This window comes from Melozone crissalis, unplaced genomic scaffold (genome assembly GCF_028551555.1).
Source record: "Melozone crissalis strain CALT ecotype California unplaced genomic scaffold, PUWL_Pcris_2 ptg000013l_1, whole genome shotgun sequence".
Lineage (NCBI taxonomy): Eukaryota > Metazoa > Chordata > Aves > Passeriformes > Passerellidae > Melozone > Melozone crissalis.
Window position 1 is genome coordinate 48,888,930 of NW_026535791.1, and position 27,961 is coordinate 48,916,890.

The 27,961-nt window shown below is 39.9% G+C and overlaps 2 protein-coding genes across 2 annotated transcripts; one reads left to right on the forward strand and one right to left on the reverse strand.

The window, feature by feature from the left end:
* Positions 1–22,760, reverse strand: SEPTIN10 (septin 10). The gene is given in 12 exon segments (XM_054271679.1): positions 1–564; positions 766–951; positions 3,289–3,421; positions 10,355–10,517; positions 11,072–11,168; positions 12,635–12,796; positions 16,371–16,557; positions 18,019–18,214; positions 18,903–19,020; positions 22,521–22,561; positions 22,564–22,663; positions 22,665–22,760. Coding segments are annotated over 12 exon segments (1,623 nt in total). The 3' UTR covers positions 1–420.
* SOWAHC (sosondowah ankyrin repeat domain family member C) lies at positions 22,760–27,961 on the forward strand. The gene has a single exon (XM_054271680.1). The coding sequence runs from the start codon at positions 22,882–22,884 to the stop codon at positions 24,391–24,393; it is 1,512 nt and encodes a 503-aa protein (XP_054127655.1). The 5' UTR covers positions 22,760–22,881; the 3' UTR covers positions 24,394–27,961.

Here is a 27,961-nt window from a genome sequence, read left to right on the forward strand (position 1 = left end):
ATGTTATCTGCAGTAAATTTGTAAATTATCAGGAAAGAAAATTAGTAAGTTAATTGACTTCTGGTTTTGGAGGAGAAAAACATTTAAGTCAATTTAATTTAATACATGAGCATTTAATTCAATGTTTTTAATATAAATCAGTTGGGAGTGTTATTCTGGACACTACTTTTGAAAGTATTTCTGAATTTTCAATTTATTCAAGTTTTTCTTTTGAGAGTGGTGAAAGAAGTGTATGGGTGGGAAGAAAGTGAAATCTTTATTGGGTCATATTCTGCACTTGGTGTTTTTACAGCAAATTTTTTCAATTTCTTCTCTCAAAAATCTATACTAGGAAGACACATCTAATATGGGCCAAACAGCAATTAGACTACTTCATAAAACTACTAACATACCCTACCATTCAAAACCTGAGTGCTGCAATCAAATGCTATTCCTGAAATTCCCTGGGAGAATTTCTCTCTCTAACTCCTCCTTCTCACTCTCCCTCTTGCTCTGCTCTCCAACATTCACAGCTCCTTCATCTCTGATATGAAAGCACTGGGCTTCAAGTTGAAAATCTTGCTTCTTTCATGGAAAAAAAGAAAAGACAAAACAATGCTCATAGAACATACAGCACTCTAAAAGTAAATCCAAGCATGAGGGTATTTTATACACTTCTGTCTCCTTATCACAGAATAGGAGCATCTGTCTTTTCTAAAAGATTACTGCAATTTGAGTTATAAAAGTGAATGTGAAGAACTTTCTCATTGCTCTCTGATGACTTACTTTTTGCAGTCCTTGTGTCTTCAAACTAACAGGGCTAGAGACAGACACTTGTGACTGACTTGATTCAGTGACAGCTTTCTTCTCAACAAACTGAGTTTTTTCATCTTCTAGAAGTTTTTTCTCTTTCCCTAATTTCAGCTCCTCTTCTTGATGCATTAGCGTAAGATGTTCAAATTCAGTCAGTACCTATTTAAAGACAGCACAAAAAACAACATTTCCAACTGGCAACACAAGGTGGTGATATCACAATACAAAAACCCTCTGCAAAATAACACTAAAACCCATGTCAGCTTGTGTTAACAGTCAAACTGTTAAGATTAAAAAGCAGCAATACAGAAAAATAATAACTTTTATCAGACTGTTCTCATGATCCAGGATACTACACTCAAAGTACAGGTAGAAAACATGGAAGGCACTTAGTGAATACCAGATTCCCTACTATATATATATATATATTTTACTGTATCTTCATTGTATCAAAATAAGGAGGCCTTTAGAGCTAAACCAATTATCAACAGACAGATTAAATCAAGATGACTCAAGTAGAATATAGTGGGGAAGTGTATACTGCTCAGATTTAAATACAACCAGAGTTAGTCTGGTTGGGAGTTACTGGTGTGTTGCAAGAAGCTAGCTACTTCTCAGCTCTTTGACTATGTTTTTTTGACACACTAACGCATTTTTGTTTCCAGATGTATTTTAACCAGTTCAAACCTATTGTGAAGTTGTATGTGACAATAAATGAGGTACTTCATCCTTCCTCATCTCCCATTTCCCCACACACAAATTCTCCTAGAATCCTGCTTTTGCAAAGAAGAAACTAACTAAGACTATAAACATAACAGTATGCCTGCTGTACACAGCAGACCTGACAAATTTTATAGGTGCACCTGCAAGTCTCCTCTAAATGAATTATGTGAAAGAAATCTGAAGTTCAACAGAAATTCCTGGTTTTCTTTAGTTTCCAGATACAAATACAGCAGTAAGAGAACATGACAAATGTTCTTTAGGAGTGATTGCATGATCACTTTCCCACATCAGGAACTTAGAAAACTAATATCCATAATTCTGCAATATGTAGAGTTCACAAACCACTTGGTATAAATCATACAAGGAAAATATCAAAGGGTTAGCACAGATACTGCGTAAGACCTTGCTGAACCTGCTTTGAACATGACTAAGCATTCTTCCAATTGAACAGCCTCACACTGAGAAGGACTGAATCTCTTTTTTTCTCCCTCTACAAGTAGCATGGGGGTCTTAAGAGATTTAGAAAACAAATACTAAGCTGCCTTATGTAAAATATGCACGGGAACACCTCAAAAAACCTGCTACAGCTTTGCTGGGGGACTGACATACAGAGAAGGACATTAATAAAAATACACAGGTTTCCAATTTCAATTAAACCAATGTTTGAATATAAATACACATGACCACAATAAGAGTCTGGCAGAAAGTAGATGAGAAGATCCTATCTTGCTAGTCCAGCTTGACAGGACTAAATCTTCAAAAACAGAGCCAAGATACATTCCACATTTTCAAACAGCCTTAAGGCAGCTGGGAATAGATGAGATTTTGAAACCAGAACTGAAACAAACCAATAGAATACCAGACATACACACTTTCAAACCTCTCAGTATGAGGGCTGAGCTTAGATTTAATAATTAAATCTGGAAGTCAGGCAAACACACATGTCCCACTCTGAAAAGCCTGAGGAAAGACTTTTTCCTGAAGTTTTGTTTTTTACAGAGCAATCTACGCACAAAAAGCACCCACTGTGTTGTTATGGCATACCAGTGTTTCTCACATTGCTAAAGACAGCAAAGAAACACAAACATTATATTCATCACTCTCTTACTTCACTGCATCAACTCCTCCTCCACAGATGTGCACCAGCTACCCACCAATGCCTTTAGACTGTAAGCTCCTGCCTTCCCAAAACAAGATCTATTTACAGAATCACAGAATCATGTACGCTGCTGGGAGAGACCTTTAAGATCAAGTCCAAGAATGAATGCAGCACTGCCAAGTCCACCCTTAAACCACATCCCTAGGTGCCACATCTACACATATCTTAAATACCTCCAGGCATGGTGACTCACCACTTTCCTGGGCAGCCTGTTCTCCAATGCTCAACAACCCTTTCTGTGAAGATGTTTTTCTAATATCCAGTCTAAGCTTCCCGTCACACAACTTTAAGTCCATTTCCTCTCATGTTGTCACTTAGCAATTGGGAGAAAAGACAAACCTCAAACTCACTTCTCCTTTCAGGCAGTTGTAGAGAGCAATAAAGTCTCTGTCCCCTGAGCCTTCTTTACTTCATGCTAAACAACCCCAGCTCCCTCAGCTGCTCCTCATAAGACATATTCTCCTGTTTGCTGGTGTCTAATCAAACTGCTTTTGATTTAATGCATTACTGTCCTCAAAATATTAGGAAATTATAAATATCAACCAGTGATTTTGTTAAGAACTTAGCTGTTCCAAATCTCAGAAAACAAACTCAAGACAGACAGGCATGCTTGCCTGTTGCTCTGCCTCTTCCAACATTGCTGCTTTCTCCTTCACTCTCTGCACAAATCGTTGCCATATCTCCTCTTCTTTTCTTTCCACTTCAAGGCAGAACTCCAGCCTCTTTGTCTCAATGACTTCCTGTAGACTGAAGTTCAAAAATGTAAGCAACTCTCCAGCACGCTGCTTTATTCAGTGTGGAAAACCAACAATCCAGAAAATTATTTAAACAATTAATACTCATCTGAAATATTAATTTCTACAGCTTCCCACATAAAAATTCAAGAAGAAACCTAAACAGAAACAAGCATCTTATCTTTCTATTTTTTTATTTACGTAAACAACCCTGAGTTACATTACTTATGCTAACAGCTCCTGGGCAATTTACATTTCAAAGTAAATGCAACACTTCAGGCATCTCATGTTCTAAAGACTTGATTTATACCTTTCTGACTCCAACATGCATAAGCTTCTTCTTTAAGTTGCTTACTACTAAGACACTGAAATTGCCAGAAAAATCTCACAAAATTTCCACATTGTGAAACCTCAGTCTTCAAGTAGGACCATACAAAAACAATTAATCTGGAGCACTAATGTAACAAAAAACTGATTGCTCCTATATGAAAATGGAAGAAAATAACAGGATCTTCAGAACATATAGCACTCTTTTTTAATGTCAAAATTTAAATATGGCAGAATTACATTAATAGAGAATGAATTCAATTTCCTAAATAGTTCAACATCTAAAGCACAGGGTTGCTTTCCAACATGCAACAGCCAAAACCTCAAGACTGCTTGTTTTTTCCTGAACCCTCTCTTCCAGAAGTAAATAAGCTGCATATATCCTATACATACATTTGAAACTATATAGGAGGACTAAATTAGTTCAGATCATTGAGCAAATCTCTGGCAAAAAAAAAAAGTCAGGAAGTAAATCAAACATTTCTTTACTTTTAAATCGATGCCTCCCTTCTCTTTTCAGTACACAAGACAATTTCTTCCCTCCAAACAACAGGTACCTGAAATTGAGATACTTCTTTCATGTCAAAACATATCATGGCAAATTAAAAGATGCTAGTAATTTATTCATATGAATAAACTACTAGAGGTTTGACATTTTCAGAGTCTATACTAGTGCTGCCAGGCTGTGCTGGTGGGAAATGTTTGCTTTTCAAGAAATATGAATGGAGCTTGTGCACAGATGTACACCAAACCTCCTTTGAAAAGCAAACCTGCTTAATGACACAAGTTCTTCCATTAAAACATGAACCATAAACTTCTCTAAGTCACATGATTCCAGAGAGCACAACTGGAGGACCACAGCTGTTATAATGGTTATTGAAAACTCTAAAGCATTGTCTTCTATGACATTTGGCTTAAGAACAGCTCAAACCCTGGATAATGTTCTAGCTTTTTTCCTGGGGCTGTTCTTTACATGTTTTGCTGAGTCAGCCCTTCCCAGCTTACATGAGTTACTGTCCTTTGCCAGCTAACTCATGCCTTCCACCCTCATGTAAAATAAATAGGTATGTATATTATTTCACTTTGATTTATACTTTTAATATAAATACACACTTATGTTTTTGTCCTATCTTTTCCTGTTTCTATTTAAACCATTTATAAATGGAAAAACTTACCAAAAAAATCTAGAGAGTTAATTATTTAGAGCAATACTAAGCTTAAACAACTCTCTTCTATTTTTAAATTTATGGTGACTGGGCAGTTTCTCAATCCTAAAGTTTCTTATTTGTATTCAAAATATCATTTAAAGAGAGAAGAAACATCTTGAAATTGCACATGCAGACAATGTTCATAAGGTATCAAGGCCAGAGCTCCTCCTATTCTATCTTATTCAAGCACTACATGGCAACAAAATAAATTCAGAACAATTACCCTTTTGTGTTTGGGCTTGTTTTGGGGGCTTCTAATCAGCTGTGAAATAACTTAGGTCACCCTGAAATTCTAAATCCCTAAATCCACATGAAACAGGGGCATGGTTTTCACACAGATATATTAATTCACACTATCTCTAAGTTTAGACAATAATGCTACAGCACATGTTTTCCAAGTGCTAGCAATCTCACACTATTCAGGCTTCTGCACACAGTGTCAGTTCTGATAGATAAAATGCTGCCTTTGGAAATGATAAAGCTGCTAGAGCAAATGCTAGACTAAGTCAACATGCTACAATCACACCTTCATCTCTTTATGCGGACATCTTTAGACCCAGACTAGGTTACTTTATCAGGTAAAAGCAATTTTGTGTTAAAATTAGTAAAAGATTAATTTTGAAGACACTCAACTCAGTAAACAATCATATTACACATAAAAAGAAGGGAAGAAATAAAAGTGTATTTTTTAAATTTACTGTGCAGGTAGTTGTGGATGCCAGTATGTGTTCAAGTGGAAGTGTTCAAGGCCAGGCTGGATGGGGCTTTGAGCAACCTGGTCTGGTGGAAGGTGTTCTGTCCATGGCAGGTGGGTTGGAACTAGATGGTCTTTGAGGTCTCTTTCAACACCAACCATTCTGTGACTCCATAAAATACCCCCTTCTCCCTGGACTGAACTGCTCTGGGAATCACCAAGACAGAACTAAAACAAAATTTCTTTTTCTGTGTGCGACATCCCAGCAACACAATAGCCCAAACACACTTAAGTGTTAGGAGATTTGGGGAGGAAGGAAAAACAGTTCACCACATCTTAAGCCAGTCCTTTCAACATTACTTCATCCACTGCTCATAGTAAAATATTTTTTGGTTTATCTGAAGACTGGTTTCACTGCTTCTCTTTTAGTACATTATGAAAATCAAGTTCACAGGAACTCTCATTCTTCTGGGTTACACATCCAGAATGAAATACTCTGTACAAAGACACTTAAAAAATTTAAATGTTATAACTAACTATTTAAATAATGTATTCTTACTGAGGTTTTGAAGTAAGGGATTTTGAAGAAAGTCTAAACTGATCATACATTCCAGCACTACCACCTGCCTTTCTACAGAAGCATAGCTGTGACAGTTTTTTCTGTCTGTATGAGACTGAAAGCATGGAAGCCTAAAATTGCAAATGAGACACATTATGTTCATAAATAAAGACTCTGAAGTTAATTTAACTCTCAGTGGAACACAATGTGCACTTTGAACAACACAGGTATTTAAAGTTTATTCACTTCCACTTTTAAAAGCTTTCAAATTTGAATGTAACACTTGTAACTTTTTGCAGAACATCTGACTATTAATTAAGGTATATCAGAAAAACCAAAAAGAAAAAATTAACTAGTGGCAGGTATTTCTGGCACTGTGCTTTGACTCAGGCGACAAGCTCAGTTGATTATTGAGCAATAATAAGGATGTGGTAGACCTAAAGAATTATCAATTTTTCAGTAGGGGCAAGAAAGCCAGGTATTTTGGGTGTGGCCCAATCTCATTCTAAGATGGTTAAAATATTTAGCTCAAATGCAAAGGTCTGCAGCTGGTCAGATGAACTCCATGGCCAAGGACTTCTTAAGGAAAAGGTCTAACAGCCTTTCAAATGTTAGGTTTCCTTTCTTAGACACGAAAAGAGTCACATCAACCTTCCTCTACATAAAAACTTCTTCATGTCACTGACTCCTTCCTGGTTTTCTGTCATCATCTTCAAAAAAACTGAAAAATAAACAAGTTCAAGAGCTGCATGGTCTAAATATCCCAGTTTCAGGGAAGAAAAAAGCAAGGTATGACTCTCCACACACTGAGAAACCAAGATGCTTATGTTACAATAATGTTTAATTGCAATTATAATGGAGAACAAACTGTAATTACGATGACAGAAGAACAACTAACCCAGAGAATGATTAACATTAGCAAATCTAAACACACAAGCATACAGCCTGAATATCAATCCTCAGCTTTTTTCAACAGATCCTGGTCTATTACTTTACTTCTTTCAAAACGAAAATGTGCCCATAGGCAACAACTTAAATTGAAAAACGGACTCAACAAAACGTCCAACTTTAGAACACCAGCAATCCTCTCCTCCCTTGCTAATGCCTAGGCTAACTAGGTATGTGTGTGTGTATATTTAGAAGTTTGTTTCCCTGGAAGCACTCCTCATGTCAAGATTTCTGTTTTCAATTATTCCAAATTTTGCCATTCAAAACATCTCAGCAATTATCTCTTGCTGAGAATGACCAGAAACTGGAATTCATGTTCCTAATGGGCATAATTGGACCAGCAAAACAGCAGGACCAGACCATCTGCACACACACAAAAAAGTTTATCTTTACCTTTCAACAACAAAGAAATGCAAATGCCAATTTTAATTAGGAAAAATTATAAAATTATAAAAAATTAACTTCTGAATTTCATATCCAACAGATACTGCATAAAATGCATAAACCACATTCTAAATACTCTGCTATCCATTGACTTCATTACTTCATTCTTAGAATGCAATTGCAAACTAACAAGAAGTTATTATGAAATAACTTCACCAAAATTACAGGATTTGGGAATAGGTGTTTTTAAAAGTGTGCACAAGACAGTCACTTCAGACTACCTTTATTCTCCCTTCTCAGACCCAGTAATAAAGATGCAAATATATTTTTCTGCTGTATGCTGAAACCATCTCTTTCCACGTCACCCATAAAAAAGGTAAAACCTGCCAACATGTTTTTCACATATGTAAAAGTGTGTTTTACACACATGTTAGAGTAAAAGGCTTTACAGATATCTGCCCACAACCCCTCCCACAAGGCAGCTGGACATCCAAGAATTACTGGTTTTGCCTTGCAGTGGCATACAAGTTTGGATGAATAAACTAATGTCCTACTTCTAAATCCAAAAGGGTAGTACAGGAACTTCACAGGCAGCTTCTTCCCAATATGCCAAAAATCATGGCACATTTGCTACTCAAGTGTCAGTGTTCAAAGGCTACAAACAGCCAACTACTCAAGTCTAGCAAAGGGTTTCTAAATCTATGTTATTATCAAATTTAATATGTAGACAGCTACATCATAGGCACAAAATATGAATTCTCAACATGCATTTTGATCATTATTTATACAACTAGCATGAAATTTTAATCTTCAGGCATATACTGCTATGCAATATTAATTACTCTAAAACTACACCTCTTAGAATTCACATGTATATATTGTAAACATCTTTAAGGATAAAGAGGATGACAATTTAATAACACAGTTTTGCCTAAAACAACTGGATAGTCCCTATTCTAAAAGTTATTTAAATGTACAAGCAAACTGGGAACCACTGAACTTCCTCACTGTAAAAAGACATTTTCCATCACATTGCTGAGGATCACACTTTTTATTGTTCCCTCAGTAACTTGATAAAGCACCTTATGGGTAAGGCTGCATTAGACTGCTAATTACACTGCATGCACATCCTCTAAATTCTCTTCCTTTTCTATAGTATCATAAAATGTCTCTCCCAAAACACCAAACACCTTCTCTCTCAGACCTCCGTGTCATTCACTATGCCACACTACTGAGGGACAACCACATATATCCTAGTCTTACTTTTCTCTTCCTGTTGCAGTAAGTCTGGGAAAATGGTCATTTTTCTAGATTCTTATGGGATATCTATTCTCATCCTTCCAAAACAATGACATTTTCAATAGAACTGATTTACCAAAACTAATTAGTAAGTGTATTTTCTTGCCAAAGCTCTCTCAATAAAACTGACATCTAGTGGGCCATAGGTAAAATCTACACACCAGAGAGAACTCAGCTCCTCTGTATATCCAAGAAGCAGACAATTTCTAAATGAGCTCTGAAGTGTAAAATACTGGGACATTCTGATGTCAATCTGCCACTTCAGCCTTTTTACAAAACATAAACTGTGCAGGGGTTTTACAGATATAATTCCTCTGCTTGTAGAAGAAAACACTTCTATGAATGATGGTTTTTATAATTTAACTTTTATCCTGAGATGGCTGTACGCCATGAAATGGAGCTTCAGAAAAGCTGAAGGTACTCAAGTCAATACTGCCATGAACAAATCTCTAAAAAAAAATCTTCCCTAGACAAGGATAACAAGACATCAGCTATGAACAGCTATTAACACACGTTCTTAAACATAAACCAAATGAAAATTCTGTGATTAATTTCAGTTGGTTTTAAACCTCTTTCACCTTTGGTTCTCTTTTTATGAAAAGGATGTATTACATTCTTGTTAAGTGAAATGTCAAGAGACCACTGATTCAAGGTCAGCTCAACATCATCTAAATGAATTAATTTGTAAATATGCCTTGGTTCAAACAATGAGAAACTGTTTTTAAAGCAAAGTTTTATTCTGTTTTCATGCCTGGTTTAAGTCAATATTTCCCACCACAACTATGTAGTAATGGTGCTTCACTAAACCATGAAGGCTTGAACAACTCACAAAGCACCAGCTCTTCCCCAGCAGGACTCTGGGACCAGTTAAAATTACAGTCCCATGCATTAAAAAAAACCCAAAGGAAGACGAAGACAAGAGAACTGGAAATAAAATATTAAACAAAATGGATATAAAATTTTAAATGCTTCCTGCAGAAAGCAGCTTTACTACATGAAAAAACTGAGTGTCTATAACCTTCCTTATAACTTAACTTTCCTTTGAAATCCTCTTTTAACTCCCTATAGTCCAGCAAAAGATTTCTTGACCTGAAAATGCTCAGACATTTGTTATTATGGCAGATAATGTGGGAAGTCAACAGTGTAACCACTTATTTTGTAAAAGTTTTTGCTTCAGTTCCTTCTGAACCTGGAGTCCAACCAAACTATTATTTATAATCACATATTCTTAAGAAAGAAAATAAAACATAATACTAATATATAATGAAAATAATTTAAAAGCTTGTAAAGCATAGATACCTAAAGAAAACAGACATGCTTCCTGAGGAAAATTTAAATCCTCAGGTGTATTATAGAAGAGAAAAAAGAATGCTGACTTACCATGAAGGTAACTGAATGAACAGCTACATCCTTCAATTATTCTTTCCCTTCTTAGAAAACTTATTTTATGTATGAACGCTGCTCTGCATTGGGTTGATGTGAAGTGAATGGATGCTGAAAGCAAGTGCTGCACACCAAGTCCTTTACCTGACTGATTTGTTCTCAGGGCCAATGTCTCTGCAACCCAACTTCTCCAGCCTGCAGCGCCTGTACGACTCATAATACGCACGAGTCTTATCCTTCAAGTCTTCCATATTTATGCAAAGCATCCTGCGGAGCTTTATTGTGTCACAGTGGTTCTCATTTTCCACTAATCAGTAAAAAGATGATTTTATTATTATGCAGAAGTAGCAAAATAGTCAAAATAGATTTTAAACATCATCACTTACTTTGTTCACTAAATATACTTCTAGGAAAAGGTTATCTTGTTGTTTATTATACCTCTTACACTTCTTTATCATTTTTAATATACACACTGAAGTACTGAAGACCTGTAAGTACTGGTGAACATATTCAACCTGTCCTGATTTCCTACTTGAGCTGAAGACAACCACGTTTCTCTCTTTTTTAACCCTCTTTACTGACAATCACAAATGTCTGAAATTTGGTAGTGCTAGAGGTACTGCCACTATCCTAACCCGTTCAAATACTACCTACACTGTCTCATACTTTGATCCCAAGAATGCATCAGGGTGGATGAAATTACAAGTTAGTGGATGTCTCTATTAATTGCTAAATTCCTTATAGTGTTGATCCAAAATACAATCAGCCTGGCATCAATGAAACAGCCCCTTGTATTATTGGTGAATTTTATACTTCAACAACAGCAAAAGCTCATAAAGATACTTTTAAGAATTCTTTTACCTTTTACAATGCCCCAAGGGTATTGACGAGCTCTCTCCATTTTGTTTCCAATTTTCACCTTCTCCATACTTCCTACCACGGCAAACGGCAAATAACCCTGTAGGAGATGTACCAATTAAGTCTTATCTGTCAGCACTCTTATGTAAAAACATTGAAACACCTCAGAAACAAATTAGGGAGGAAAACACCATTTCAGGAAAAGCCAACAAGCAGTTTAAAACCACCCCCAGGAGATCACTAGCTAGGTAGTATCTACTCACAAAAAACTCAAACTACAACAGAAGCAGAAGGAGCAGTTGACAGGCCCAGATGGGTGTGTTGAGGGGAACCTCAGCAGGCTGGAGAAATGGGCCAACAGGCACCTCACAAAGTGGAAATGAGGGCAATGCTAAGTCCTGCATGTCAGGAGGAATAAGGCCATGCCCCAGCACACACTGGTGGCTGACTGTCTGGAAAGGCACTTTGCAGAATAAGACATGGGGGCAACGACCTGGTTAAAGCAGGTTGTTCCTGACTCAGCAGGTCTGTCCCAATGGCAAAGGCAGCCAACTATACCCTGAGCTGCACTAGGAAATGTCAGCCCCAAACAGAAAACTGTTCTAGAACACACATTCAATCAGAGCTCATACCCCAGTAACACTCACGCGACAATCACACATTGGAGCCTGTGCTGTGGGCTTGGCACAAAGACAGGCTGGGCACTGCCTGCCTGCTTGCTGACCCACAACAGCTGACCAAATAAAGAAACACCATTACCTGGAAAATAAATCACTAGCAAAGCATGGAAGTGGTCAGTAACAAATCACCACTTTTCCCCACAGCAAAAGGACCTGTTACTGATGGACAGCTGCACATTGTCACTCCCTGGCTGGGTAACAGAGGTTGGGAATGCACAGCCATGGGCTCCAGCATCCTGGCTCCTGTTCCCCACTTTCAAACCCCCCCACACACAAACATGGTCAGGTGTACCTAGAAACACATGCAAGAGAGCAGCAAATGCAGAGCACTCAAGGCAAAGCCATCTAGCTTCACAGCCTTAGCTGAGAGCTGGCAGCTACCTCTGGCACAGTCGGAAAGGACAACCAAAAATAAGCCAGAGCCACATCTGACTTCTTCATCCCCAGAGAAAATCTGTCCTAATTTCAAAACAAAGTACTAAATAAAAGAAAAAAAGCAGGTGTAAGACTTGCTATTGTAGAAAGTTGTAGACTTAATGCACCTAAATATCTTCTCTACCAGATGTATAATTGTATCTGTTGAGGAAAAGAGCAAAGTCAATCTGCCCATCTATAATAGCAATTATATATTAATTAGAAAGATATTAGAAAAACTATTTATACATGAGAACCTCTATTCTGTTACACATATCAACAGCAGAAGGGCAGAAGATTTTTAAGTAGGGAAAAAAAACCCCCAACATTTAAGAACTTTTTAAGAAGAATAAACAAACTCGTGACATGCAAACTTACAAACTTAAAGACAACAGTGAAAGCAGTGACATGAATCAGCATTAGAGAACGATGCTTTAGCATTGAAATATCAATATTTTTGTCATTTACTTACATTTGTGATGCTATTAATCTCAGAAACGGTTTCGTCATCAGTAGGACACTGGTATATTCGGATGCCATTGCTAGTTAATTCACTCATTATTTTCTTCTTGAACTCTTGCAGCTCAGTTTTAGAAATGCTGTCTGCTTTGCCTATAACTGGTATAATGTTCACCTATGAATGATATAAATTATATGAGATGTGTGAGACTTCAATTTTGAGGAGGCAACTTTTGGAAATAGAATTGTTTTTAAATAGCTGTTTAAAAGTTCCTCTGCAGTCCAAACCTTTCCATCAATTGGTATCAAATTTTCACAAACAATGAAAAATATTCTCATGGGCATCATTTAACTAACTAGCAACCAATTATTAAATATACTCCCTTAAAAGTAATTGATTCTAAGAACAAGGAAGGAGGTCTCATAGAGCCAAGTACTCAAACGCAAGCAATGCCTACTTATTAACTAAATGCCATTAAGTATTTATATCTCTGTTAAAAAAAATAGATTGTTTAGTTTATAGCAGCAGGGGACATGGCTCAGGTGTTAAATGAAAGCTGGCAGTCTAAATACAGAAAGAAAAGGAAGCTGGCTGCAAACCCTGCCTACCCCTGAGCCTCTTCCTTGGGCTCCTCTCAGCTACATCTTCCTCACCTCACCACTGCAGCACAGTTTCTCCAGCATCTGACATGAGCAGAGGAGCAACACAAGCTAAAGCTTCTTGCTTACCAGTTCTTACACCAATTATTCAGAACACAGAATTCAGTTCTATTAAACTACCCTATTTCCTAAAATAGTGATGGCAGTAACTTGGAAGCAATAGATGCCAATTTTTTCTTACAAATACTATCATCACTCCCAAAATACACATTTTTCAGAACTAAATGGAAATAATGAATACCCAAATGGAAAAAAATGTAAATAATGAATTTTCCAATATTTTGAAAGAATAACATAACTAACTCTTCTGGATTTCAGAAGATGAAGTGTTCTACAGAGTTACTTGATCACAGATGCAAAAAGGAAGGACAGGAAAAAAAACCAAAACAACATACACACTTTCTATTCTTCTGAATATTCTGCCTGAATGGAAATGCCTAAATGTCAAGAACAGATTCAAAATGGTTATTTTTCAAATAAGACTTCTGTCTTAAGCAAAATGTCCCAAAGAAAAAGAAGCAAGCCAGCTCTGAAGTATGACTTCCAAGATTACCTGATGATAGTCCTTAATTGTGTAGCATACATGATCTAAGAATATATGGGGTAAAATATCTAAAATCAAATGAAATTATGGGATTTATTTTTATAATAACTGAACTCATTTAGAATTGTATAAACAATCTGTTACATTAGGAGTAATTCACACCTTCAATCAAATTAGCTGAGGGAAAACAGCATAGGTTTTCTCCAATGTAGGTCTAAAAATGGATGGAACACAGAGTCCTCAGAATTCAATTAACCTCTACTCTTTTTCAACATGAAAGCTGTCTTTTCAATGTGAACATTCTTCAAGCACTCACTAATTAGGACAGAATTTCTTAGAAAACAGAAAAGAAATAGCAGAGAAAGTCTACCAAGAAGAACAGTAAAACACAAAATCATCAGAAACTGTGATTACAGCTATCAACATTGACAGTAAATCACCACAAGTGTATAAAAATTGAAAAGCATAAAATTAACTCTGGCTTTAGATAAGCCACAAAGAAGGAAAAGAAATACATGTAATTGAAATCATTGTTAGTTGCAAGAGCAGGCTGATTTAATCTGTATGTCTGTGAATCAATATAAAAACTTCTGAATATTCTTTCCGAAGGAAAAAAAACCTAAATCCCCAAGGCACTTTACTGACTTAACCATAACCTGCATACAATTCTGTGAGAATGAATTAGAACTGCAGAGCTATTAGTTGAATAATCACTATTTCCAGGAAGAAAGAGTACAGGAGAAGATCCTTTTGTATGTGAATGAAACCTGGCTTGTCTGTAGTGATGCCGTCCTAAGCAAAACTACAGAAACTACAGGATTTTCCAGTGTCTAAATGCTAGAGTCCAAATTCTTAGCTAGTCATCCAATCCATAACAGAGAAAAATAAACTGACCACAGATACTCTGTTTTTTCTTCAAGGACTGCAGAGAACAGGATGAACCTGATCTATCCCAAGAACCCTCGGTACCTCTGAGCTGTGTAATCTGCTATTGTTTTGTAGCAGCAGACTGTAACAAAAGTACACAGTGTACACTGCAGTGGATTCAGGAAGAAACTCAAGACAGCTTTCCACATAGATTTACACTTTTGATGGATGCATGTGGCTGTACCATCTTCTCTTTATGGAATCCTGTGCTCAGTGAATACACCCAGGGACTCCCACATCCTGGGAAATTCCAAGTTCTTAACTGCCACTAGGAGAATGCAGTACTAAAAGCACCACAAACATGCTCCACAACAAGATGGAAACAAAACTACAGTTAAAGCACATAACTCTTTCTGTGTGTATATGGGTATTTCTGTAGTAAGATCAGAAAGAATCCATTGCAAAGGGATAAAACAACACAGTTACATGTGGTTTATGCTCTCTCTGTGCCAAAGCAGAATTAAAAATTTTTGCAGTAGGTGCAAAGAAGTCAAAATTCCTCACAGCAGAACTACTTTTGGTTTATCCTGATGGAAGTATTTTCTTTAGACGCTGGAATTTGAAGATCTATATCCTTTTCTTTTGAAAGAAACACTGTTTTAAAGGAAGTTCAGTAAAGAGCAGGCACAACCTAGAAACCAACAACACAGCACACAGAAATGTGCTCTCCCCTACCTTTGTACCACCATACCTTCCCTTGTCTGCTATTGATAAGTTCAGAATGCAAAATACATCCACAAACAAAGGAACAAAAATTCCAAATGTGCTTATCAAACACAAATGTGGACTATACAGCTGATTTAATCCATTGATATCTTGGAAAAACTTCTCTGAAACAAGAAAATGCAGGAAGAAAATTTAGTGGGAGGGGCTCTAATACAGCACAAAGAAAAAGGCGAAAGGCACAGAAAATGCATTTAAGTTTTCAAAATTTTCAACATTTCAACAAATTAAATCCAAATAATATAAGGTTTCTTAAAATAGGTTAAAGATTTAGCTTCACACAGCCCCATTACAGGAAGAAAGTTAAGGATTTAGAAAATGCAAGTAATTTCACTAGAAAGTGCTATTTCAAAGCTTTCTAAACAATTCAATATGTTAAGGCACTACTGCAGCCTATCACAGAAAAAGCCACATGGGCAGAGTGTTCTGTTCATGGCTCTTCATGCCTCCTCAGTTATCTAAAATAAAGAGCTTCAGTGTTGCAGAGCTTTTTAGATACCAACTTTCCAGCAGTCCCAAAACTAGAAACAAGCTTAATTAGAAACAGTAAAGTGCTTACAGAAGGTACCCTAACCAATCTCACTACTATGCTTATGGTTTAATAAAAGTAAAGTTGGTGTGGTTCAACTTTTTTTTGTATTTTTTTTAACTTTGTTGTGATTCTTTTTTCAATGTTCTTGCCATATGTCTCTCCCTTTTTGATTTGTAAATAAACAAGTGATGAACTGCAAGCTACATGCAGAGCCCATTTATTTGGAACTTTAAGTGTATCAGTACAAAAAAAAATTACAAAACCAAATTCATCAATATAGATCTGAAACATGGTAGTGGACCTAAAAGTTACAAGATGCTTTAGAAAGTAAGACAAATTCTTGGAACTGTTTCCAAGTCTTACCTTACTGTCTAGGCTTCTCATAGTTAACAAATCTATGGTTTTTAGAGAACGGCCTGTAGGTGAAATGAAATAGAGGCAGACATGGATGCGAGTATCATGGTAGCTAAATAAAGAACGTATAACTTTCAGTTCTTCCTCGAGATAGGCTTCAAATTGTGCATCTACATAATCCACTATTGGCTGATAGCTGTAGGAAATAAAATTTAACAACCAGATATTAGCTACTCCTAAACAGAGACAGACTAAGAAGGGAATTCTCTTGTATTGTTCTGCAGATTTTTGCTTTACATGTCAAAAGGCTGCTCAAGTAGGGCAGAAAATTATGTGTACACAGTAATCCTAATTTCTGAAAAATTACTCAGAAAAGAATTGTGCATCTAATACAAACAAAATATTTCCTAGCTACTACCATTAGTGAAAAAAACTATATAATTATGATTATAACAAACTTCCCAAGTGATGGTTTTATATTTTTGCAATTAAGTTGTGCAAATGCAGAACTCTTAAACATAAGGAAGATACACAACCTCTTAGGTACAATACAAGCAAAGAAAGAATATGTAACTAATAGTACCAAGAAACAGGATGAACTTTATCATCTGAAGTACTGTACACAAGAGGGTTCTTAAACAATAGGCAAAAACTAAAATGAGAAATGTTAGAGAATAAAAATCTGATTCATAGTAAGTACAGTTTAAGTATACTTTATCCTACCTAAAACCAGAGTCTAATGTGCTTTCAAAAAGAAAGTTTTGCTAGATGTAGAAACAGTGCACCCTTACATTTCTTCTGCTGCTCAAAGCTGACAAAGCAGATCAAACTCTCTCGAAATCCAGAAGCAGCCGTTACACACCAAACCAAAAGGACAAAAAGGCACCTCCTATACCACACATCAAAACCTCTAACAGCTATACCAGTATCTACTTGCATCTCCTTCATCCAATTCACCACCAGCAGCTATTATCCAGTCATATCATGAGCCACAGCCGTCATGATAATTTTAACATGACTCTCTAACCTTTCATTATATGAGTACCCCCATTCAGGTACTCACATGGCATAAATCCTTTACAATTACCTCGAAAGAAACAAAATCTGCTGAGACAGTTCAATCCTGTAAAAAGTTACGAAAGCAGAGACTCAAAAAAAGTTCTGAAAGACACCAGTGTGCTGCCTCTACATCTTCTGACTAAGCTGATTGACACAAAACACAAAGGCCTTTGATAATCCACATGATTAAACTTCCAGTTTAAGTCTTCAATAAGTTACAATGAAATTGTTAAAAACCCTGTAGATTTAATCTATATAATCTACAGTACTTTATAATCTGCTTGGTTGTTTAAAAACCCACCCATTGAACTCCCTGCTTTTCTCCACCCCAAAAGAAACTACTGCATGTACACACTTTTATAAAAGATTAAGAAAAATTTCATAAAGAAAAGGGCAGAGTTCATCTGAATTATAAAATAATTTCTTACATGAGAAGAACAATGTGTTTACTTTGGCACACAGGGAAAGCAGTCAACCATCTACTTGGAATACATGTAAGACAACCACTTACTACAAAAGCCCAAAGTAAAATCAACTTGCACTTAAGACCAAAACTTCAGCCTCCACACCAAAATAACAGTGACAAGAGGGCACTTACCTATCTGCTTTGTTCATCTGGTCACCAAACCCCACTGTTTTCACAACTGTCAGCTTCAAAAGAACATTACTTTCCTGGAGTTCAAAAGTCTGGGCTCTAAGTCGCACACTTGACAGAAAATGAGTTGATGGAGAGTCCTCAAAATCCGTGTTAAACAAACTGCTCACCAAGGCTGATTTCCCAATTCCAGTTTCCCCTAAAGTTAAACAGAAGGGTTGGAGAAGACATTTTTCACATCAAATAAATACATAATAATCTCAGAAAGCGTACACAAAAACTCAACTGATTTCTCTGAGCAAAATTGCACATTTGTGCATTCTTTCAGTGAACACTAAATATATTTTCATTATTTTTTCATCCTACATATAAGGGTAAATTATCAGCTAATGAGTAATGAGCAGAACAGTGTCATGACACTTTAGTTTCTTTAAAAGTCTGAATTAACTTCCTATAGATTTTGAAAAGTTAAGTATCTAGCTGTGAAACCAGAGATTCAACAAACATCTTTTAAGAATAAGGGTAAAATATTAGAGCAAAAAATTTGATAAGCATAGAAACATTTCAGTAATATCACCTTAGAATTTTGGAAGTTTTTTAATCTGAAGCTCTTTGTTACAGGTGTAAGCCCCATTTACTCAAAAAAATCCAAAAGGCTGCTGATAAATGAATAAATGACTGGCATACATTTTCAACATTTTTTGGTCTTCATATTGTTTAGGAAACCCAACACACAAACCCAAATAAACAAAGCTGGGAGAAGGGGTGGAATTACAGTTCAGGCTTGACATTAAAGAAAGTGTTTAACACCACAACTGGATTTAAATTCCAGTCACTTCCTAAGATGGATACACCACTAAAGCCTTTAGGCACCCAGATCCACTCACCAATGCAAAGAATGTTGAAGCAGAAGCCATGCTTGATGGATTTCCTGATCAGTTGGTCAGGTAAGCTATCAAACCCAACATGTGCAGACAGGGACAAAGTTCGACAGCCAGCATTTTGCTAGAGAAAAATAATTTTAAAGTATCAGTTAACAATGGCAATAAAAATTCTACTAGAAAATTAAACTCATTCCTTATGATTTCACGTGCAATGAAGAAAAGCCAAAGTCTGAAAAAAAAGACCTGCCAAATGAGCTTTCGTCCATGATTTGAGGAAAAATTTCAATTTACTTTACAGAACAATTTGAATGCTTAAAAGGAAAAAAAAAAAAAAAAAAAAAAGGAAAAAAACCCCAAACCAAACAACCCTATGAAACATGAATGAAATAAAGTAGACAAATCCAACTGAAAATGCAAACTGAAAACTGTAGGGAGAAAATAGATCACAGTTGGTTTGCTCTTAGAAAATACAAAAAAAAGGTACTAAAAAAATCTAAGCATCAGAATTCAAAATAGAAAGCATAATCAGAGGAAGGTATGCATTACCAAATGGAACTCATTCTGAGGAGCTGGAACTGAAATTGCTATGAATGATGAATGTCAACTAAAACATTATCTACACTCATTATATGCACCAGAACTCTGAGACAGCATTATATCTATTTCATTGAAATATCTAAAGGTGCACATTCCTTTTCAAACATCAGTTAGCAATCTAGAACCATGACATCAAGGCACTGAGCACACTAAAATGCATAAGGCTAAAAGGAAATATCTTGATCCACGCAAACGAACTGTATTTTTAAACAAACATTACACATCAGAAGTAGAAATGGCGACAGCTCCATGCTATTCTTTCTCTTATATTTCCAACGCACATGGAATTGGAAACCATTACTGTTTCCTGTGAACATGCACATGGTCAAGAGTAGGAAATTTTTTAATCTAACACTTAAAAGCCCATTAAAGTGACACCTTTTCTAATAAGTATGCATAGCAAGTCTCAAAATTCTTGTAGCTAGAAGGATATGGATATTGCTCATGGCATATACTCATCCTCTTCTTTACTTGAACAGGACTTTCTTGTATGGGCTTACAGACTGCACTGCACCAACTCTCATTTTAGATTCCTCTAATTAGATAATTCCATTTTAGACTAATATGAGGGAAAATGCATATGCAAAGTGAACAGTTTAAAGAGAAAATATTACATCTTTGGGCTATTAAAAAAAGCATGTTCAAAGCACATCAGAAAACAAAATTTCTCAAGGCATTCTACCTGAGAATTACTACCAAAAAGTGCTGTGAAACACGGAGCCCTGTCAGTTTCCTGTCCATTTAAAGACAAGTGCATCTGAGACAGTGGCTGCACATCTACGAACTCCAGCTACTCAGTCTGATCTCAAAGCACCTCTATTGCCACTAGGATAACACAGTTCCTCTAACACAAACCACCCAGCCTCCACACCACAAGCCAGTGCAAGAGGCTCAGTGTGACTGCAGATGGGAAGCCTTTCACCTTCATGCCATCAGCATAAATCCCAACCTGTGCACTGCCATTTGTAACTCTCCAAACAAAAAAACCCTCACAGGAATAAATTTATTTCCTTCTGATGTCCACATATTAGAAAGATAAATTATTTTGTCAGCAGAACTGCCTTGTTAAGGCTTAGGGCTTGACATGCCTCGATGATCTCAGACCTGGAGGAGGTTAACAAAGCCTGGGGAGAAGGATGTGCTAATGAGAGTGGACACAAAAAACACAAAATTTACGGGCCACAAGGACATTTGGCAGAACACCCAATATAAGGAAGAAACTAACAAAGCCAAGTCAGCAACTATGCTGAAATAACTGACTCCGCTCCAAGGAAATTTTAGCAGGAGGAGATTGTGACCACCAACTCAAGAAACCCACCATCTCAAAAGAAAAGAAAAACCGCGAATGTGATTTAATTATCATGACAAACGAGAGAATCACAACCAACAGAAGGTAGACACTAATTAAGAAAACATGCAACTAGTAGCCAATGACCCCTGATTTCCTTGTTTGCTAAAATCTATAAATGTAGTTTTGATGATTGGGCAGCTAGCATTTTGTGGGTCATCACCTAGCACCCCACTTTGCACAAACTAGAATAAAGAAATAGAAGTAGCTTGTTTCATATGTAAATTGCTGCTGCCTACCAAGCAGCGAGCACTCACTCATTCAGGACAACACCTCCCTTCCTCACACAAGAATCACTGTGTAAACCTATTCCACTTGACAGCAACTGAAGCATTGTCTTAATAGAAAAGCAGAAGCCACATTTTTCCCTCCGAAATTTTCCACGGACATCGGGTGTCAATTTCTTTGTCAATAGCAGAGAGACCACAGGATATCTGCATTCTTACTACATCTAAAAAAAAAAAAAAAAATCACCTAGTTGATCACCGAACTTATATCACCTAAATATCACCTAACTCACACCTCATTCCTTCCCTCAACCCCATTTTTAAAGGTTGGTGGCATAACTACATTTCTCCAGATTCGTTAAACTGGATGGGGCTCTGAGTGACATGGTCTAGTGAAAACTGTCCCTGACAAGAGCAAGAGGGTTGGGACCAATCTTTTTGAGATCCCTTCCAACCGAAACCATTCTAAGAGTCTATGATTTAATCAAATATTTTTGTTTATATAAAGTTGTCTTGCCCATCAAAAACAACATGAAAAAAACCATGGCCTGAGACTGTGTAACATTTAAAAATTATTTCTTTCAGAAAAAAAAAACCCTAAAATAAATAGTAATCTTTTAAATTTACCACATATTTTTGACCAAAACTGCACAACACCATCCCTTACCAAAGCAAAAGCTAAGTCTCAGACTACATGCATCACTCTATGCAAACCTCTGCTGAACCAGACTAGCAGTCTAAGCAAGAAACGAGCTTGCTACCGGATTTGTAGATGTGACTGAAAGTTGCCCAAAACTCGAAGAAAACCGTACCCAGAGTGTGATTCTGCAGGGGGTGAGGGTCGCGGCAGCCCCGACGAGGTGCTGGGAAGGATGTGGCGCCCACGGACATTCCCCCATGAACGTGTCCATGGGCACCCCAGATCCGACTCCTCCTGAGCCCCGAGTTCACTACTACCTACGGGCATGGGAACTACGCTCCAGCACTGTCGTGTGGATGGCCTCAATGTCTTCAGAACATTAAGTTGACAACTTTGCCATTACACAGAAGTAACTCTTCATTACACAAGATTCAACTTACTACCTGAAATACGCGATACGCCAGGGGAGCGCTAGGAAGAGTGACACCTGAACACAAGTTCCTTTAACACCAAGTGCTCTAAAAGCCTGACAGCTCCGGGAACTAGCGTGAGGAAGGAGCCTTCACAGCTAACCCGACCCGCACCCTGACGCGGCCCTCAGAAGCGCCCGGCACGGACCAGGGGCAGCGCCCGGCGCCCCACAGCGAGGGCAGCACATCCACCTCTTCCTTCCCACAGTGCGAACGCCACCCTCCTTCCCCTCCAGGTGCCGGCGCTGCCGGGCCCCTCCGTCCCCTCAGCCGCGCCGGGCTCACCCCCGACACAGGGGCCGCTCACCCACCGCTCCCTGTGCCGCGGAGGGGACTTACCAGGTGCTCCTCGGTATCGGAAGCGGCCATAGCCCCGCCACAGATACAGAGAATGAGGGAGGAGAGTAGAGAGAGAAGGACGCAGCCAAAACTGCCGCCGAAGGGGAGAGCCACGCGGCGAGGAGGAGCGCGGGGAGGGGATGCGGCCGCGGCTCCGCCGCCGGGGCGGGCGCTGCTAGCGGGCGCCTCCCGGCCGGAGGGCGGCGCGGTGCCGCCGCCGCGGCAGTGATTGCCGGGCATGCTGCCGCTGGGAGGAGGGGCTCGGGCAGCGGCGGTTCTGCCGCGCCCGCGCCACCACCATCACCAGTAGCGGCAGTAGCAGCAGGAGGAGCGCCGGCGGCGCGATGGGGTAGCGGCGGCGATGGCGGAGCCGGCGGAACTGCAGCAGGAGTCAGTGGTGCGGTTCCTGGCGGCGCGGGGCGGGCGGGCGCGGAACGCGGAGCTGCTGGAGCATTTCCGGGACTGGCTGAACCCCGCGGAGCCCTCCCGCCGCGCCGCCGCCCGGCATCGCTTCAAGGAGCTGGTCAACGCAGTGGCCACCGTGCGCCAGGAGCCCAGCACTGGCGTCAAGTACGTGCACCTCCGCCGCCGGTACTGCGCCCCCGAAACCCCCGCCGCCGCCGCCCCCCTGACCCCCGGGGAGCAGGAGCCGGCGGCGGGGAACAGCGCGAAGCAGCCGAGCCCGCCGCCCTCCCCACGGGTAGGGGCTGAGGAGACGCCGCCGGCAACAGGCGAGGATGCCGGCACCCGCCCGCAGCCCCCGGGGCACCGGGGCGAGCCGCCCCGACCGAGCCCGGCGGTGGCTGGGGGCCAGCGGAGGGGCTCCCGGCGGGGGCCACCGCCCGGGCGCGGCGAAGGCGGCGGCGGCGGCGAGGAGACCGCGATAGCGACGGGCCCGGGGCGGCCCCCGGCGACGGACGAGGCGGGGGCGGCGGAGGGAGCGCCCGGGGCGGCGGCGCAGGGCGGCGGCCGGCGGAGCCTGCGGGAGGCGGCGCGGGGCAGCTCCCCACAGCTGAAGCGCGGCGCCCTCCCCGGCGGGGGCCGCGGCCGCGACTCGGACAGCGCCTCGGTGGCCTCGTCCTCCGCCGAGGAAGAGGGGAGCACCACCGGCTCCGTGGCGCTGGACCCCCTGGAGCACGCCTGGATGCTGTCGGCCTCGGACGGGCGGTGGGAGAGCCTGGAGGGGCTGCTGAGCTGCGAGCCGGCGCTGCTCTGCAAGCGGGACTTTATCACCGGCTTCACAGTGCTGCACTGGGCCGCCAAGCACGGGCGGCAGGAGCTGCTGGCCACGCTGGTCAACTTCGCCCACCGGCACGGGCTGCCCGTGGACATCAACGCCCGCACGAGCGGCGGGCACACGGCGCTGCACATCGCCGCCATGCACGGCCACGCCGAGGTCGTCAAGCTGCTGGTGGGAGCCTACGACGCCGACGTGGACATCCGCGACTACAGCGGGCGCAAGGCCGCGCAGTACCTGCAGCAGGGCACCTCGGGGGACATGCGGAACCTCGTGGGGGCCCTGGAGGAGGAGGAGGAGGAGGAAGGGAATGCTGGTAATGGGAGCGGGCGCTGGAGGCTCTCCAAGGTGTTGCCATCTAATCTCATGAACTACCGGCTCTCCCACCACCATCACGGCACTGGGGAGGAAGCTGAAGGTACGGATGGGGCAGCCGTGCTGGGCAAAGGCAAGGAGATGACCAGGAAAGCCTCTGGCAGCGGACGGATGAAGCCTCGGCTTAATAAGATCCGCTTCAGGACTCAGATCATCCACAACACGCCCTCCTTTCGTGGTGACCCTGAGGAGGAAGAGCATGAGGAGAAATCCCTGAAATCGTCATTCAAGCTCAGGCCAAAGTCCAATGTGTTTGGATAAGGCCAGGGAGCAGGAGGTCTGGGAGGTGGATGCACGGACCAAAGTGCCCTCAGGTGTAGCACAGAAGGTGAGGCAGGTACGAGTCTGCACTCGTGGGCTCTGGCCAGAAGGGTCCTGAGTATCTCGCTTTAGCTCCCGGTTTGGTGCGGTCAGTGAGCTCAGCAGGGCTCGGGGAGCTCACAGCTCCTGGGAGCAGCTGCTCCAGCCGGGCCCTCAGAGCTGAAAGGGGAGGCAGTGGGTGGGTTGAGAAACACTGGGGTGTTTAAAAGCTGTGCTCCTTTCTCTCTAAAAGCAGGCTTTGGGATCATAAACCTGTGTTAGTGGACCTACTAGGATTAGTGAAGTGAGTGGGGGAAAGAAAAGTGCAAATGCTTTACTCTTACACTATCAACTGGTACTATAAACTATCAGCAAACAACTTGCTATGGCAGAAGAACACCTCAGTAAAATACAAGTATACCTTAAGTTTCTCTTTAACAGCAATACCACCTGGCACAATGTGGAGTTGGGTACACAAGATGAGATGGTACAGAATGGTTTCCTGTCAGAATCCAAGCTTCAATCCATCGAAGAGTTGAGCCTGTGTTGACTTTATGCATTGAAAATTGCTTGATTTGACATCATGAATACATTATTTTTAAAAATAATAATCCATTGCACTGCAAGCAATGAATAAAGTTAACCATGTGCAGAAGTCTTTGCTGTCTGAGGTACTACTGAACTTGCTTATTGCTGTTGGAATACTAATACAAGATAATAGAAGCAAAGAGTTTTTATATATATTTGGTATCTTATGTTTTGTCTTAGGCAAAGCAATTTTATTTTGATCACTGTGAATTCTCAAGTGCCAGACCTAGCGCAATTCCAGTTATTAAGTCTGGTCAATTCTTGTTGATGTCCTTTGTGTAACTCACTGCATTTAAATTCAGAAAATCGTGTTGTATGTGTTACCTGTGAAAGTCGTTCTCTTAGAATAAAAGAGCACAGACACCATTGCATGAAATCTTCATGAAACTCTAATATGGTTCTGTAATGTAATAGCTACAGGTCTGTGTTCGCTGGGAACTCATGTGCCAATCCCATCAACTCACACTGTGCAGAAATAGAGAAAAAAGGGGAAGAAAACAAAAAAAAGGAAGGTGTGTGAATTCATGCGTAGGGTGAAAAACTAGAACTCCAAAACCCAATCCCTGTTTATCATTCTGAACGAAGCAGCATAATTACATATTCTAGTTAAGTGGTGGCAGTGGTGTTTGAGTTCTGTTAAACCTATATTTCTAGAGAAGTGATAGCCAAGGCTTTGAACTGTTGTTTGACAGCCTAGTAAGTCTTAATCTGATTGCCGAGCCTATCCGTCTGCTCAAGCTTTCGGAAACCTTGAATCTTGTTTCTCTGCTTTAAAGGTAGCAGTTCAGTGAAACCTAGGAGGCAGATTTATGTCCATATTCAGCTTTCCTTAAGAGCTGAGGTACTGAGCTGACCCTGGATCCTGAATGCTGCTCAGTGTGGCAGCTCATCTGTGTTTAGTGGTTAAAGTATGGCCAGTTTCAATGCAGCATCTGTCAAAGCACGTTCCGAGTTGGCTTCCTTAAGATGCATGTGCGTGCCTGGCCTGTAGCTAACCAAAAGTAGATAGGCTTTGACATGTTAAAATCCAAATTTGAAACACTGATTAAATGCATGCCACAAGCTGTAGAACACCTCACAGGAAAACTGCTGCTGGGAGTGTGCACTTTTGAGATAAAAGCCAGGTCTCTGTGGCTGTTGCTAGTGACTTATATTTCTTGTAGCGACGGGAAGGAAGTGCTACTGGTGCATTGGCATCAGACTTTCCATGCAGATAAACAACCAGTTTCTGCACTTCATGTCAAGATCTAATAAATGACAGTGTTTGCACAGGCATGCAAGTAACCCTTCACTATTTCTGGCAAAAGCTGCGTTAAAAATAATATAGAACCTCTGCATAGGTGCTGGTCATTACTTCTGTGCAAAAAGATTAGAAATTATAGAGAGGTTCAGCTTTAGTTTACAGTTTATAAGCTATAATGTTATAGATTTCATGTGCCTTCATTTTGGGTTTTTTGCCTCAAATGCAATGGAGATCAGTCTTGCAAACCGCTTTTTCTTTATGTCTGTGGGACGGGACCAGAAATTTTCCCTCAGTCCTCCCTGTTTAAACTGTGCACCTGTACAGTGGGGTGTCTGAAACAGGGAAGATTAATCATACATATTATGATGTAGAGCTAATTCTGTTGTAACAGAAAAGATAATTAGATGCCTAAGTCTTAAACTTTCCTCTGCAAGATAAATAGGTTTTTAGACTTCTGTAGGAGGTTTTCTGACTGAACACTGAGAACATGAGTATTCTTCAGTACGGGCACATCTGAATTGAGCACATATTCCACGCAACTACTGATGTCCAAACCTTATTAAAGTTGTTTTCTGCTTTGAGAGTTTATGGTTCTTTCACACAGGCAGTTGGGTGAAGTGTTTCTCTCTTCACATGCAAATAGCAAAGAATTGCACAAAAATGCCAAGTCTTAGACAGCTATTGGGTTACAGGGAAATAATTTTAGGGTTTTGAATAGAGCATACCTTGGATTTTAGGAGATTAACTGGAATATAATGTTACATAATACAGTAGAACTTTGCAGATTATTAAGGGAACCTGAAAAATGATCAAAAGATGCCTCATTTATATCATTATTTGAAGTATCAAGGTGAAATTGCTGGTCCACTGATACTGTTTAGCTGTCAGTTAATGAAATTTCACCATAACGATGCAAAGGTCTTTGCAAGGTGGGGTGCGACAGAGCAAATATCTCTTTTGGTGTTTGAAATGTACAAAAGAATGGCTGGATAACCACTCATGTCTCTCTTCGCTATGGGAATAAAGCACTTTGATTTCACATTATGACTTGTCACATTCCACATGGTTACTTTTTATAATATGACCTAAAACTTAATGGTTTCTTTTTTTTTTAGGTAGGGAAGACTTGATGCCCTATTTCAGTATATTTGCAGTCTAAAGGTATGCTTGAGTCAAATATTTTGGATACATTGCCTAGAAAGATGTGACTGAAATGTGACTGAAATAAAGTTGTATGGTACAGAAAACTGGAGCACTTACTGGTATCTTTTTAATGGTTTGTCTGAAGTTACTGAATGTGTTTGTTCACTTTTTATGATGGTGTGTAAGGCAGAAAGACTGTAATGTAACATGTGGTATCTTTTTTTGTACTTTATGTTCAAGAAATTTTAGAGGCCTGGAAGCCTGTTGGGTTTTATTAATACACTCTTTGTGGTTGTCTCTCTGAATGGTTATGAGTTGAGAATCTGTAAGCTTTAGTTTTATGAAATAAAAAGAGCTCATGAATGCTCTGAATTGGCTCCTGTATGCTGCATACTTAGGTGCATATTGGTGTTAAAACTATCTACTGGTTTGTGTTGATTTTTTTTTTTTTCATTATCAGGATGTTTGATGCTGTCTAGCACTCAAGCAATAAGACATGGAAAAATACAGTAAAGTTGTTTGCAAGACAGTAACATTTTTCTTTGGCAGCTACTT